This window comes from Sprattus sprattus (assembly GCF_963457725.1).
Source record: "Sprattus sprattus genome assembly, chromosome: 8".
Taxonomy (NCBI): Eukaryota; Metazoa; Chordata; class Actinopteri; order Clupeiformes; family Clupeidae; genus Sprattus; species Sprattus sprattus.
Genome location: NC_137927.1, coordinates 15,222,113 through 15,238,605, shown reverse-complemented (window position 1 = coordinate 15,238,605; position 16,493 = coordinate 15,222,113). Strand labels below are relative to the sequence as shown.

Here is a 16,493-nt window from a genome sequence, read left to right as displayed (position 1 = left end):
CAGGTTTATTTTCATTGCGGCCTCACCGAAGACTGTGGCGAGGGCTAATGGCCTCCCGGAAGTAATCTGAAAAAATTTCACGAAGTCTACTGTTGCTTGGCATGTACCTTGAGGTAAGTATAAAGTGTGAAGCAACCTTTCTAGGAGAAGTCAGTGTCAGTGCTGGCTGGAAATATGAACACATCGACTTCTTTCTATTTATTACCATTGCAGTGGAGCTCAAATCTGTCCACAGGCTGAGCTGCTGCTTGTGATTTACTTTCAGAGGCTGAGTTTTGCATGCAGAGTTGATTTTGCATGCAGGATAGAAAGTTTGTGATTTCATTTTTTGGGCATCTCTCTGGGGTAAAGATTGCAAAAGGTGGCTTGACAGATTCAGCCTATGACAGGAAGGAGACAGAAATAAGAAGAGAGGAAAGGCTGATAAATACACTGCAGGGAAGAAAAACAAGCCTGACGAGCCAATCTGTTTCGGTTTACTGCTAGATTCTATAGATAGGGAATAGTGGCAGAGGTTTACACACACACACACAATATATGGGTGCACACAATTTCATTAGAAAGAAAGGAACATTTGAGGTGAATGTTCTTCATCAGCTTTGCAGTAGTGATGCGCGGGTCGAACCAAACCCGCAGGAAAGGTTCCGGTAAGCTTAACAGAGGATTGGGACAAAAAAATCCACAAAGCAGTGTTCCGACTAAATAACAAACAGAAAAAGCCAGCCTTGCATGCAATAGGCTACGCTATGCATTAGTCTACTAGTGGGAATTCCACCTTCTCTCCCCCCCTCACACACAGCACACCTGTCACATGTCCTGTCTGTCAATAACCTGCATTACCAAACTGTAAAGCAATCTCTCTACAACCAATCTTTTACAATAGCCTATAGTTAGGGCCCCAAGCAGAGAAGTTGCTGGATGCCTGCTGTATTTGTTCCAATACCTATTTTTTTTTCTCCAGCAAATGCAATGGGCAGCAAAAACTCCCCACGCACCATATTTATTTATGTATTTTTTATTTGTTTTACTTTTGACTACAACTACTGCAATCATCTACCAACAAATATGAACAGAGGAAAACTGAATACAGAGGATTTAATATAAATACGTTTAATCATTTGTTTTGTTGGCATTTAACCATTCATTTAATTATTTCCAGTTCCAGCAAGTTGAGCATGAAAGCGAGTGGGTGTTCTATGGATACATTTTAATTTCCGTAAAATCCAGCAACAGTTGACTTCCTTTAATAACTTTTTTTAAAGGTCACCAATGCTGTGTGTCTTTTTGAAGCTCTTCACCACTGCATTACATTCCCAGAAGAATGTTTTACACCGCCCTAATTTACTAGGCTCTTCTGCATGCAGTGGTTGATGAAAAGGCTTATTTGGTATGACATATTGCAAAACCTCTAAAAACGGTCATTAAAGGAGATTTTCCAAGACAAAATGTACTTCTGGGATGGCTATTCTTTTACTGTAAATCTTAAATTCTGAACTTGAATCAAATTATAACTGTAGGGCAAAACATTTTATCCTTTCAAAGATGGCTCGGATAGTACAAAGCTCAAAGCAAGTGATGATACAAACACAGTGCATAGTCCTTGCATCTTAACTACTATATTGTTCAACAAACATTATTTTTCTACAATCTGCACAATTATGACACATTTCAAGAGAAACACCAAATAGGTACACTGTTTTGTATGGACCAGTGAGAGAACTCTGTCTCTATACTGACTTCAAGTAATGACAGGATTTTTGATCAGGCAGCTAGTTAGAGAACAATCACTTTTGTAACTGACCAGGGGATCAGAGGCCGCCAAGGCTTACTGAGTTTTCGCTGTCTAGATTCTGTGCTGCTGCTTTTGCATCTGCTGACCTGTGATCAGCTCCCACTGCTTCGGAGACGCTGGCAAAGCCTTGTTCCCTAGAGGGATGGAGGAAAAAAGGAGCCTTTATCATGTCTCAAACATCTGCAGTCTGTTTTACACACATAAAAGCAAATGTGTTTTCTCCCCCCAAATGTTTTTCTCATTTCACTCACTTTAAAAGCTGATCCAGTTCCCTTTTGATCTTGGTGACGACGGGCGGCCCCTGGTACACGAGTGCCGTGTACAGCTGAACTAGGGAGGCCCCGGCGCGAATCTTATCCAGGGCATCCTGCCCGCTGGCTATGCCACCGACGCCAATAATGGGTATCTTCCCTATGAGCAAACACAAACACAACATTACATGATGCGGCTAAACAGTCACAGTCATCTTTACAATTTGCGCACCGTTCTCCTGATAAAATATCTCCCTGTAGGGGGACCTCTATTAAACCTCTATTCAACGATAAACACTGCACAACTAACGGATACGCAGTTGTGATCAAACGAAAGCCGCTGTAGTTCTGTTTAGGGTTCCTGTTCAATTAAACCAGAGCAGCCTGTGCTGGTGTTTGGGAGTCAACAGAGTGAGTGGAGGACCATCTGCATACCTCCGGTCATGCGGTACATGTCCCGCACCACCTCAGTGGCCATGGCTTTGAGCGGCTGCCCACTCAGACCGCCCGTCTCTTTGCTCGCCGAGTCCTTCAGCGCTGCCGGCCGGGACACAGTCGTGTTGGAGACGACGATTCCGTCTACACCGAGCTACATTGTTAAAAAAATAAAATAAAATGTAATACATACATACACAAACTCAAAGACAGAAACACATTCTCTAATGTTTAAGAAATGTTTAGTTCAATGTGAAGCTAATTTCAATGGTCCTCGATAAGGTTAAGAGTTCTCAAGTCAGTCTCTTAGAGCCCCTTTGAGCTCCAGCACACCTGGTTAAAGTGAGTGAGATTAAGGTGCTCTTGTTAAGCATAATTTAGGGGTCATCGGCTAATAAGTGCACCACTCACGAGTTTAATTAGGCAGAGCAAAGGAAACAAGCAGGAGTAGAGTCACTGGGCTGGATGAAACAGCACACAAGCATGCTGATAATATCTCAGACTTCTAACTCTAGCTTCTAAACTGGCTCCAGCTAGTTTGACTTGCCATGCTTTGAGTACAATGAGCACCAGATCTGGATCCCTTTCCCCACAACAATTAGATCAGAGACTCACGGGTGCCCACATCTCTTACAAGATTACATGGTTGAAATACTGTCTACTCTACCAGTCATCTTTATTTAAATTTCAAAGCCACAATTTGAGGTCATTCGAACACCGGGGGGGGGGGGGGGGAGAGAACAACATGAAGACACAGACTACTATTATGCAATGGTTTCTAATGCATGATTGCGCAAGGTGTGATCATTGTAGTCTGTCACCAGGTAGAACACACACACAGGCGCGCGCACACACACACACGCCTGCAGGAGTTGTGTGACCCCTTGGTACTGACCTCCAGGATGACATCAGCGATGTCCTGCTTGTCCTGGGCGGTGAGGTCAGGAGCGATTTTTACCAACACGGGTACCTTCCTGCTCCCATGCAGCAGGTCACGCTCCTTCAACACCTGAGCCACAACACAGTGACAGTGACAGTGACACACACACACACACACACACACACACACACACACACACACACACACACACACACACACACAGCACCATTAAAAACAAAATTGAATACAATCACAGACAGAAAAGCACCACAAACACACACACACATACCACAAGGATATTATGCAACCCAAAGCCCCTGTGGTCGTATTACTGATAACTGAAAATAGTAAACAAATGAACTAACATTCATATGTATAACACAAATGTCTCCATGGCAAAATTCTAAGATAATGTTGTAAAAGGTTGTCTTCCTTACACAAACATACATACACTCACAAAAAACAGGCAAAGCACCAGTACAAATGAAATAACATTCAATCGCAGACACAAAAATACCACGCAAAGAGAAAAACATCCCAAGTATATGATGCAACCTTAAGCTTTAGCTGTGCAAGCACAGTGCATGATGGTTGCCTGCACACATATGCATCTCAAATGTCTTCATGGTTTCTCCAAACTCTAGGACGGTGCTCTACATTTATGCCGTCTTTCTCACCTTACTCAGCAGGTGGCGCAATTCCTCTTTAGCCTGCAAATTTCTTAGGCCTGGAGTGTTGGGGCTGCTTACGTTCACCACCAGGTAGTCGCAGAGTGGCCCCAGGTTCTGGATCCCCGTCAGGTAATCCGAGGCGGTGTCCTCCGTCAGCTTGTTCTTCCCCAGGTTGATGCCGAGAGGAAGGCCCACTAAAAGTGCAGTCAGGCTGTTATCAGCAAAAAAAGGTGGTGGCTATTTAAGGTGGGTATCTTTCCTCTGCCTTGTATAAGATATTTTCACATATATACAGTACATTAAAGATATATTCTATAGGTGGATCCATTCTATGTAAACATAGGCTAAGCTGGAGAAGACATCAGATAAGTATCCAATGGCAAGCAAAGCTGTAGTGTCCTCAATCAAAGACATGAATCCTGCAGTAACTCTGGAATGTTACCTTTCGTAAGCTCTGTCTGTGTCGCTTCCCTTGCTTTTAATCTTTCCAGTACTTCAGAAACGCCACAACTGTTGAATCCATACCTAAAAAACACAGAGACATCCATGCCTGTCAACTCCATAGACACAGATTTCTAATTAAGTTGTACACAAATATACACGGTTTCCAACACTATCAACACACACTATGATTGAGAATCTTGACATAAAATCTATATGGTTTAGAAACACCAACTCATTGGACAGGTTTGTTTAGCCTATGTCCAAATGTGCATTTGAAAATGTGGATGTGGACCTGAAGGTCAACCTCCCACCAGCATTTCAAAACATTTGGGGACATTGAAAAACTGAGTGCATAAACGTATCTTATTAAAAATGCTTTTTGCATTTGTCCTCATGTACACTTGACTTTTTCTTCTTTTTTTTTAAACCACCCATATGCCTCTGATGCAAAAGCACTCAATCAACAGAAGTAGCTTTCTAGCAACTGAATGCATAAAGGGACCATGAGCGAAGATGGCACTCAATCATTTACAAAACAAATAGCAAATATCAGCACAGAGATGCCTGGAGATAAAGGAGCTGTGCTTACTTATTTATTACACTTCCTTCAAGAGAACTCAATGACCTAAAAAAAAAAAAAACACTGCATAACCGTCGGACAAGACATCCTCATGCAAAAACAAAATGCGACCAATAACAACAAAACAAGTGACTTACAGCATGTCATACACAGAGAAAAACAGGACTTTGCCACGGTTAAAAGGCCGTTTTCATATAGAGCATGGGGATTCTTAGAACACCATATTCTGCAAAAACAACGCAGAATATATTAAAATCGATTTTTATCTTTCCCCTGCATGCTCTACTCTGAGCATGGAAGGTCCACTGGGACCCTATAATGGCTAGCCTATTAACTCAGCATGAGGCCTACTAAACATTATGTTGGGTGGTGTGTGAGGGCATCAGACAGAATGAAATAAGTACATAGTAGAGCTGGCTGCCTGTCCAAGTCCACAGGGTGCAGACTTCCGAGCCTTACTAGCCTTTGACTTGGTACACATTACTGGTGTTCAAGACTCAATTTGCTATTCAAACACGTTGAAGCAACAAAAAACAAATCACACTGCTGAATTTGTGTGTTAAGTCCCCTTAATGCTCACCAGATTCCTTCTCCTTTGAGAACTACACGTGAGCTCAAATGGAATAGATGGATTACGGACACGTATCTGAAGTAAAATGCAGTGGTCTTATCTTCGAAGGGTAAAATACTGTGTGCAGTAGACCCATAACAGACTTGAGTAGGTTTCTTCGCTCAATACACTTTTGAACCTCCAAGGACACAACTGACAGCATAACAGCAAGCAGCAGAGGATATTACAAGAGAGCAGATGGATAAGATGCATTGTAACACAATTCCCAGTGTTCACAAGGCCATGGCCCAATATTTCAATGAGCTCCAATATGCTTTCGCTATGCTATGATATAAGCATATGGAGTCTATAAAGATGGCCAATAGGAAATACCCTTGAACACGATAAGAAAAACCCAACAGGAAAAGCCCAGCAAATATCTGAAAATGTAGAAATACTAAACAGTCCATATCGGCATACATGGCCTGCTGAGACAGCTGCCGGGACAGCTTTTGTGGTAAAGTGTCTGATTTAGTATTACAGTAACATTGCCCTACCTAGGCTGCAGACAAAAGACCAGCATTTCTGCTGGTAAGTGAAGGTTAACCACATCATGTGATACCTACCTGTTAATGACTGCTTGGTCCCCGGGCAGTCGGAACACACGTGGCTTAGGGTTTCCCTCCTGGGGCTTTGGGGTAACCGTGCCAACCTCCACAAATCCAAAGCCCAACTTGTACAGACCATCCACTGCCTCTCCATGCTTGTCAAAGCCAGCAGCCATCCCAACGGGGTTTCTGAACTTCCGGCCCATGACGCTCACTTCCTTAATATGGAATAACAAAAACTTGAGGCACACTCTATGCAAGTTTTTCCACTGGAGTCTGTTGTCCTCAACTCCAATAACTCTTCACATGAAAGTCCAGTCTTTTAAAGACCAATATTCCTTAAAAGGAATAAGTGATGAGACACAATAGTAACACCTACTTAGGATACCAGTATGTTTAAGTGGTAATTGTGGTAAAGCTTTTATGAGCATTGTTATTAGAATGATCTCAAAACAGGTTAATAAGATGCACAAGCGAGCTGAAGACTACTCGCAACACACTTGTCATGAAAAGGATGCCACGCTATCATATGGCCTCATATGTTCAACTTAAAAAATGCCAGCCTATTGTCATTGTCATGGATTGTTGGTTTTTACCCATGCAATTGCAATGTTTCCCTTCATGCTCAGCTTTAACAGATGAAGCTCAATCGATAGACATATGGTGCAGCCAGGTGCTACCACTAGCCACGTCATGGGTTCAATACACAGGAAACACACAAACATACAGTTACACACATGTGTGTATCTCTGCACTGAAGTTCACTTTGGATAGAAGCATCTGCTAAATGCCTATATGTAAATGAAAGCTTGCCTTGCAAATAAACTGGTTCTGTTCTTTCAGCAGTGGCCAATAATTTTACCAAGGAAAATCACAGAGAAGCTTCACACAAGAGGCTTTTACTGGTGGTGTTGTGTTGTAATGAATCACATCAAGGACTGAAAATAATATAGTGTGAGAGTAAAACTAAAACTGCAAATGGTAAAGTGGGTAGATGTCAATAAATAAATCAAGGGGTAAAATGTATTATTTACATGTGTGCCAATAACATCCACATAGACTGAAAATGTAGAGAATTCTTACACAGACTGATCCTGTAGGCTACATATTGAAAGTAAGGTATTAAATGAAAACTTGGCTGTGGGATCAAATATGATTGGACTATGCCATTTTAATGCTAAATAATGGAATCACATGGAGCAAGCATGCGCCTCAATGTAAACCGCTTGTTTTAGGGGTCGGAGTATGATGACATGTAAAGGATCTCTACAGAGTAACTGTAAAGAAACAGATATGCAGTTACATTACTGTGCATGTCTCTGGACTTTAAAGGCCTCAGAGAAATACTTATGCTCCACTCACAACTGCCAGGCTTCAATCCGTGTACAATAATCTGTTTTCTGCGATAAGAATATATACTTCAAATAGAGTTCTAGCACTAGTTATGGTCTGAAATATTTACCAGGCTCTATACTTCAAATAGATTTCTAGCACTAGTTTTGGTCTGAAATATTTACCAGGCTCTTTCAGAAACTTTGGAGTCTTTACAGTCAGTCCCATGCCCCAAGAAAGGTGACTATGCCTAATCATGAAGTTCATGATGAATCCCACCTCTTATTTATTGGCCATCGCAAACATGTAAACATTCTTCATTTAAACAGTTAGCCAGAAGATGTGTTTTGTTCCTCCACCATCATTACACTCTCAGCTTGACGAAAGACTTGTGAATCCCTCAAAGCCCATGCCAAGCAGCTGATAGCTCTGGATGTGAACCTCAGGTATGCACCTCAACTGTTCTGTTATGTTATGTAGCATAAAACATGGCCATCTGTTCACACACTAACCAGTGAAGCAGGATCCTGGTATCTGTTCAGAGGTACAACACCCCAACTGAGGAGCCGCACCGCCACAACATGGGCCGTCTCAGCGCCAACCACCCCCTGAAGCAAGGGCATGAGCCTGTTGGCATAGAAGCGCTCATCTCCAAAGGCAGTGAGGTACGAGGCAAATAGGACACTGCCAGCCCCTAATATACCCGCTGCTTCCTTCAGTTGTTTCTGTGGAAGACATAACAGCAAATGTTTCCTTAAAAAAGCAATTAGACATTTAATCTGTCAGAGTTTTGAAGTTCAGTTTTCATATCCATATCACACATGTGGTAACATGATGATTGGTTTGGTACCAGGGCCAGAGGACCGAGGACGAAAGGCATGCTAGCTCTTTCTCTTAAAATGTAAGATAAATAATATATTTCATTTGAGGATACGATCACTTTCTAACGTTGTATCACACAATTATGTTTTCACTCAAATGATACCCAACATAGTTAGCTGGTTAGCCGGGTTAGCCACAATCCAGGTTAAAATAAGTCAGCTCGCTAAATTATAAATGTTGGTTCAAGTGACATTTCTTCTACAACCAAATGGACGACCAGAATATGAATGAACATTTCAGGATACAGGGTGTTACCGTCATGCTTTTGTTACGATCATGCAGTGGTACTGACATTACCTTCAGGTGTCCCGCCATGTATCATTATATCACATTGGGAGATGCATTTTCACGTTGCACAACTTACACAGCAACTTCCGGGCATCGGTCTCGCGATAGTCTGACATTGAAGTCCCAACTGCAAAACAGCTAAATAATGGAATCACATGGAGCAAGCATGTGCATCAAAGTAAACCGCTTGTTTTCGCCACGGACAGACTTTTAAATGTTTGTAGGGGTCGGAGTCTGAGAACATGGAGAGGATCTGTACAGAGATACACCTGTGTTTGTTAACCTCAATAAATTGTACAAAAGTAGCCTACTGTTTTCACAGTCAGTGTTTAACCCTTCTTTTTTCTGGTCTCTGTCGTAGCACCCTAGCCAGCCTGCAGTCAATTATCGAAAGGAGGTGCTCTATTTTCAGTGCCCACTGAATGGGGTGCTTCATCCGAGACCAGAAGAAGATAATGTTAAAACGCTGACTCTCTTTAATCATAACAAAAACAATTAAATCGGGCCAAGGTTGAAAAATCTTCTAAATCTAAAGTTTCCCTTTAAGTCATGCAAGATAATTGCAATAACAACAGTAGCATCTCCTGTAACTCTCCTGAAGTTTCACTCTGCTCAAATTGACACAGACCTAACATTTTTGGTATGAATCCTGTCTCCTTTGTGGAAATTATGTTACTTAAATAGACTGTGAAATTGAACAAACACTAGCCTATATAGCCTAATGTCGTAGAATATTATATATCATAGTACTATCATCTTTAAGAAGCTCAGTGCTCTTCTTTGGGTGGGTGGGTCAGTGCCAGTGTTTACTGAAGTTTGTCTGGGATGGAACTGCAAGAATGGCCACTTTGCATGTTGTTTGAGTTTGCGTTGTTATTTCCCTAATCAAGTGATCTCACATTCACTGTTTTTACTTACAGATTTACTTATTTTGCATAAGATGAGCTGGGACAGACGCTTCCTCACTGTCTCTCTCACCTTCGGATATACACAAGTCTGTTTGTTTAACCTCTGTCAGAAATGTCTGTTTTAATAGTTATCTGTGTATTTTTGTGGATGGATAGATGTCTTTTTTCTGCAGCTGGAAATTCATGCGACGAGGGCTCATACAACCACACAGGAAAGCTAAGGACTGAATTAAACAATGTGGTTTATGAGTTTTCTTTGGAAGCTAAGCCCTGGACTGAGGCTAATGGCACCTGTGAGAAGCGGGGAGGACAGCTTCTTGGGGCCCTAAACTGTAAGCTCAAAGACGCTCTTCAAGACATGATAGCAGCGAGACGCAGAAGGTCTGAGGCCTGGTGGGTAGGCCAGAGCCTGATGGGGAAATATGAGGAGAATCCATTTAATGGTGGGTAAGAAGAATAATGATGATGATGAAGATTATGATGGCAATGCGTTTGTTGTTGCTGCTCCTGCTGTTGATGATGATGGTGATGATGACATGGAGATATTTTAATTTATGTAACACTACATTCTGTTTTGGTGTGCATACAATTAGTTATAGCTTTTAATTAAAAAAACAAACAGTTGAGAGATGATGACAAGAAGAAATTACTCGGCAGGTGCACATCCTGTATAAATCTTGACTATGTAGTGTACATTACAGGTTGGGGAAATGTCTGAAGATGGAGACATAAAGTGGAGTTGTCATTTGTCAGGGTCACTTAGGGGGAGAGGTGGCATCGTAGTACAGCCAGGCAGACAGGATATTTAAAGATTGTTGTTTATATAAGGCCAAGAAAAGATGTATTGTGATGGACAGGTTGCCATCGAACATATCACAGTCTGCAGGTTGGCTGTCAGACCAGTTCAGAGAAGAATAACTGAAATAATCACGACAGTCGTTTCCACTGTCCCGCACATACTATGGACTTTATTCTCTGCAACTACCTTACACCAGGAAAGAGGATGAATATGATTCCCCTTAGCTTATTAATGTCTCTACATTAAATTGATTTCCCCTGTATTTGTTGAAAATTTGAGGTGAATTTACAGAGAAGGCAAACAATCAGGGGAGAGAGGCAGCACCTAGCAAGGAAAACACTACAGGTGCAGTCTTACTTATACCCACAGTCTAAAGTGAAGGTAGAACTTTTAATGCAAAAGCATGATCATCATTTCTCATGTGGTCTAAAAAGAATTGGGCAGGTGTAATTATCCCCTACATTTAAGAGCAGATTGCCTCACAATGTTTTTGTATTGTTTGATTCGGATTCAAGTCCTTTTTTCATTTCTAAATCAAAACTCTCAGTGGGAAATACTCTGGACAAGACATCCTACTACTGCTCATACATGATCATGGATCCATTCAAAGTGGCGACCACACAGTATTGCACCATGAACCTCTCCTACATCTGTCAACTGGGTATGATATTCTCTTAACTAGCACTTATCAGTAATGTGCCACTGCATCAGACCTCACTAGTAAGATTCAGTGAGAGGAGCACAAGAGTGTTTGACATGCTGACAAGCTTTCTTTTCTTTAATGTTATTTTATCCCCCTACAGCAGGCTCAGGTATTCACTCTCTCACTTAACCCAGCAAAGCAACATATTGCAATGAAAAAAGTCAAGATTAACAAAATAAAATACCATAATTCCATAATGATAAAGCAATATATTCGCAGAGAACATCATTTGAAAAACAGCTTTGTTCTCTCATAGATCTGAAACCCTCAACACAACTTCAGGCTGCTGTGAGTTGTACATTTATGAAACAATTATTCGTTGCCAAAATCAGTGATTTTGCTATTACTGTTAAGATCACATGTATCCATATCCCTGATTCTATATTTATAGGACAACACTAGTCAGAGATTAATTCATCGGACCAAACGGAGTACAGGTCAGTGAGATCGTTTAGCTTTTTTATTAAGTATACAATTTATGGTTAGGTTTCATAACAAGGAAAACACTCATCCACCTCCTTTCTTGCTATTTGCAGCAGAAACACAAATTGAGCAACATTTGAGTACCATGGGAGACAATTTGGGAGACCCTGATGCTTTCCTAGAGGTCAGATTTCATTAAGACATTCTGATATAATTTGTTATTCTATATTACTGTCATATGAATACCGTGTGTCATGTTCCGGACAGGCAGCCGTTGGCTTACTAGATTTGAGTGAGACCATGCTAGAAGGTCCCACACACAGCCAGAGGGTAGGACTATAGGCCTGATCTTTTTCATTGTACCCTTTGTACATTTGGTGCATGGTCATCATGCTTGCGTGGTAACATTCATGTTCATTTCACACCATCAGATGCAATATCTTGAGCTTCTCCTCACTGCAGCTGGCATAACCAGTCTGCGGCAGAACAACCAAATGTCCATTCAGCTGCTCATCAACTGCACCGGAGGCATGGTCTCCCACGCTGTGTCACAGTGTGAGTCAAACTCAAATCTCCTTCTTGAGGAGGTATGTCAAAAATCACTATGTTCTTCGAAATGATTCCTGCAAAGTCGAATTGGGAACATTTTGTACCATGTGCATAAACAAGCCTATAAGCATAATTCAAGTTTTATAAGTTCCATACATCTCCCTGGAGGTTTATGAGTTACTGTAAATATTACTTCCTGCTCCTTTTTAACACACCTTTTCATATTGCTGACCTCATAGTACAGTTATTATCTTTTCTTACCACAAGCTTATTTGACCTTGAATGCAGACATTTGTAAAAACGCTGAATATTAATGATGCCAACCTGTAGTGAAGTTCTTTCTGTGTTGTGCTCCTCTGTCAGTATGCAGATATGTTTCCTTTGGTTTTAAACATATATGGAGCCTTAAACAACGCTGGGGACACCGGTGGTTCAAGCAGTCAAATAGTACAGACTCCAACAGCCACTATTTACTCCAGCAGGTTTGTAAGCACACACTTCGTATTACGAACACTCTTTCACTCCTTGGAAGGTTGTAAACTTTGTGTTTGACATGTTCTTTAGACACAGCCCAAATACAATGGAACATTTGGTGGTTGGTTTGGAGACAGAAGGCCTCTACTTCAAGCTGCCCTCTCTCGCCTCGCTTGAGTTTTTGCAGGAGTATTCCTCCGTCACTGTTGAGGTTAGAGACCCACTGTGTGTTATCATAGTGAAACCCTGTTTGTGGTGCTTCTGATCATGAATTGATGGGCCAGGCTGTTTCTTTTAGATGTTCAGCTTTAAGAACAACCCACTGGAAACTGCCTCCAATGAGCCCATCTCTGGGGCTGTAGGCAGTCTGGAGCTGAGTAGCAACTCTGGCAAAATCAGTGTTAGCAACCTAACTGAGCCCATTGAGGTACAATACGTATTTTTTCAATCAATTCCAATAAATAGAAGTAAGATGGCCTTAGACTTTGTTGTTAAGTTTTCATGTCCACCCAAAACAGATTATGCTGCCTCGTTCTGGAGCAGCAAGACCTCCTACCATGGAGGTGACAGTTGACAATCAAATGGCCATCATCACCTCATTCAATGTCTCAGATCCTCACGCGACGGTGGTGCTCACTATGGAGCCCAACAAGGATGTCATTCTGCGACTCCTCTTAGCTGTGGACTCCTCACCTAATGAAACTACGTATGAGGAGGAGGTATTCTTGACTTCAAAAGGTAAGTCGAAACACCTTCAGACTTCAGGCTAACCCTAGGTGACCAATAAATATTAAATAGCAAATACTCAACAAACAAAGTTCAACAAATATGTCTAGCCCACATATTTATAACTACATTTGAGATTATGATTCAACTTAAAGGGCCTGTTTGTCAAAAGATTGTTGAGTGTTTTCTTTTTTTTATCCCTGTCAAATACACAAACAGGCTCTTGTATGCACATACTCTGGGCTACAGTTTGTTCATTTTATCTTGCAGTCACTGCTGTATTTCATCTTTTTGGGGCATTTTGTTGACCAGATAACTATCGCCGGTTGCTGACTCAAGAAGTTTGGGCTGGGAGGACTGGGACCTGGTTTGTCAATGCCAGCCTCAACTCCAGCTGGACCAATGGCCTCCGAGTTGCAATCACTATATTCACCTCTAAGTGCATGTTCTGGGACTCCAGCAACGAAACATGGAGCACCTATGGATGCTCAGTAAATATTGTTTTTGCATTGTGTGAACATATTCTCTCTCATATACTTCTTTACAGAGTTTGGGTAACTACCACAACGTGTGTGTGTGTGTGTGTGTGTGTGTGTGTGTGCGTGCGTGCGTGCCTATACAGGTGGGGCCGAAGTCAGAGCCCAACTTGACCCAGTGCCTCTGTAACCACCTTTCATTTTTCGGGAGCTCCTTCTTTGTGGCACCTACTCATGTAGACCTGTCTCGCATAAGCGAGTACTTCGCCACAGTGTCAGAAAACTATGTGGTTGTGGTTCTGCTTAGTAGTTTCTTTGGCCTGTATTTGATGACTCTGATGTGGGCCTGCTATGCAGACCGACGGGCTTCGAGGAAGGTAAAGTGGATCATCCCTGACCCCCATTCCTTTCCACTGCAAACAGATACACTGAAAGATTGATTGATTTATTGATTGATTGATTCATTACACTGACAGACATTCATTGCATGTTGGATTTTGGCTCCTCAGAGGAAGATGACACTTCTTGAGGACAACCATGCGTGTGCCAACTATAATTACATTCTGAACATTCAGACAGGCTACCGCAGTGGAGCAGGCACATCTGCTGTGGTGAGTGCCTCAGAAGCTGCTTGCTTCTATTTGTACAGTGTAGCAATGAAAATAACTAACACACTATGTCATTGTTTTCATGTGCAGCAGTATGGTAACAAATTGGTGACAGTACTCTTTTTGACTGATCACTCTGAAGTCAAAACAGTCACAGCTTTAGTATTGGCCAGTCATTCAATACGATTGTCTGATCCTAATGTGGCCCAGACACAACCTTAAGGTGGTTCTCAGTTATGCTCAGTAATGCTGATGTTTCTGCTGTTGTGTGGTTATTTGTTCCCCAGGCTTCCATTGCCCTGCAGGGAACAGAGGGAGAGAGCGAGCCCCACCACCTCACGGACCCGGACAAGCCGGTGTTCGAGCGAGGCGGGGTGGACATGTTCATGCTCTCCACGCCCTTCTGCCTGGGTGAGCTCCAGAGCATCCGGCTGTGGCATGACAACTCAGGAGGACACCCTGCCTGGTGAGGAGGAACCCTGACAACCCCTCATCTCAGCCCTGCAAATAAAAGCCTGTGGGAAAGATAGTGCTGAAAAAATTGAAGCTTGTGCTGCATTGTGCTTGTGACACATCTGGCGTCCTTGTCAATTATGATACATTTGCAATATGAATCTAAGGCTAAAGGTGGAATTTGGGAGCGATATTATCATGTCATTATCCTCTTACCACAGGAGAGCATGGCCACTTCAGCACACACACATTTCAAGATGGCAAATTATTATCATGTGGCTGACCTACCATTTCATTCACTCTTTTGTTCTGCTTCCTCACACAGCTCTTTCCCTTTCCCTTAAGTATCTTAGCGAGTGAATGGAGCTGATTATGTCTGTGCTTTGGTGAAAGGTGTTTTTTACACACTAATGAGCAGTGTGGTTTAAGTGACTGCAGATCTTAAGAGCACGTTTTTGTCTCTCACAGCTGTGCGGTTCAGCTTGCCTGCTCCTCAGACCTAATCGCTGAGAAGCACTGCATTACAGAAATTAAAATACTTTACTGATAAAAAATTATAATTAAAAGACTGAGTGGCTTTCTGCCTTTTTGGGGTGTTCTGCTAGGTATCTAAACAAAGTCACAATCCAAGACCTGCAAACTCGTAAGGTCTGGCACTTTCTGTGTTCAACCTGGCTGAGCTCAAACAAAGGAGATGAGCTCATCAAGAGGACCTTCACCCCAGCCAAGAAGAATGAACTTGCCAGCTTCAGGTGGACACCCTCACTTTAAGTAGTTAAGTAGTCATGGTTACCCACAGTCCATTGGTCTACACTGCATCATTTATTAGGGTTATGTGTTACCTATCATGTTATTTATCATGAAGTTTATCATCATTCTGTAGAAATGATTGCTTTAATGCGATTATATTTTCAATGGCATATGGAGTGTTTTTAAAAAGATTCCAGCGACATCTGCAACATATATCTATTTATATGCTATACTTTTAATTTGCCAATAGAATACAATACAAACAAAGTACTATCAGCATAGTGGCAACCACTTCTTGCAATTGCATTTGACCACCTTCAAGCTAACAACCACCCAACTTCCCCTCAGCAACATCTTCCAGACACGCACGTCATCTGGGTTCAGGGATGAGCACATCTGGGTGTCCATAGTGGACCCGCCCCGCCGTAGCCCCTTCACCCGCGCCCAGAGGGTCTCCTGCTGCATGAGTCTGCTGCTCTGCACCATGGCCATCAACATCATGTTCTGGAAGGCTCCGGTTGACCAAGACTCTCCAGTTATAGTCCAGATAGGTGAGTCAGCTGCTGCTATGGTCGGCTCAGCTTAACTAGTCTAAAGAATGTGTTTATTCTGACAGGAGTTTTCACTATTGGGGTGGTGCTATTGAAATGGCACTGGCTCTGGAAGACAGGGATTGAGCACTAAACTGTTTGGGCCTTGTGACATTCTTCTCACTTTTCAGTATAGCCAGTTAACATTTAAAACATTCTCATAGCAACACTTACGCCTCAAGTTCCTGTGTTGCTTCAGGGTCACTGGTGGTAACCTGGGCAGAGGTGATCATCGGTATAGAGAGCGGCCTCCTCATGTTCCCCATCAACATCCTCATAATCACCATCTTCCGCAGCATCAGGCCCCGACTCCAACCACCA

General features: G+C 42.2%; 1 protein-coding gene across 1 annotated transcript; it reads right to left on the bottom strand.

Annotated features, from left to right (window-relative positions):
• Nucleotides 1-1,167: 1,167 nt before the first annotated feature.
• dhodh (dihydroorotate dehydrogenase) lies at nt 1,168-8,751 on the bottom strand. The gene is made up of 9 exons (XM_080843411.1): nt 8,723-8,751; nt 8,056-8,268; nt 6,230-6,429; nt 4,472-4,554; nt 4,036-4,223; nt 3,374-3,487; nt 2,479-2,632; nt 2,044-2,203; nt 1,168-1,926 (listed from the first exon to the last, which is right to left on the bottom strand). Exons 1-9 carry the CDS (start codon nt 8,738-8,740, stop codon nt 1,809-1,811), a joined length of 1,248 nt encoding a protein of 415 aa, XP_080699537.1. The 5' UTR covers nt 8,741-8,751; the 3' UTR covers nt 1,168-1,808.
• Between the last annotated feature and the right edge of the window lie 7,742 nt (nt 8,752-16,493).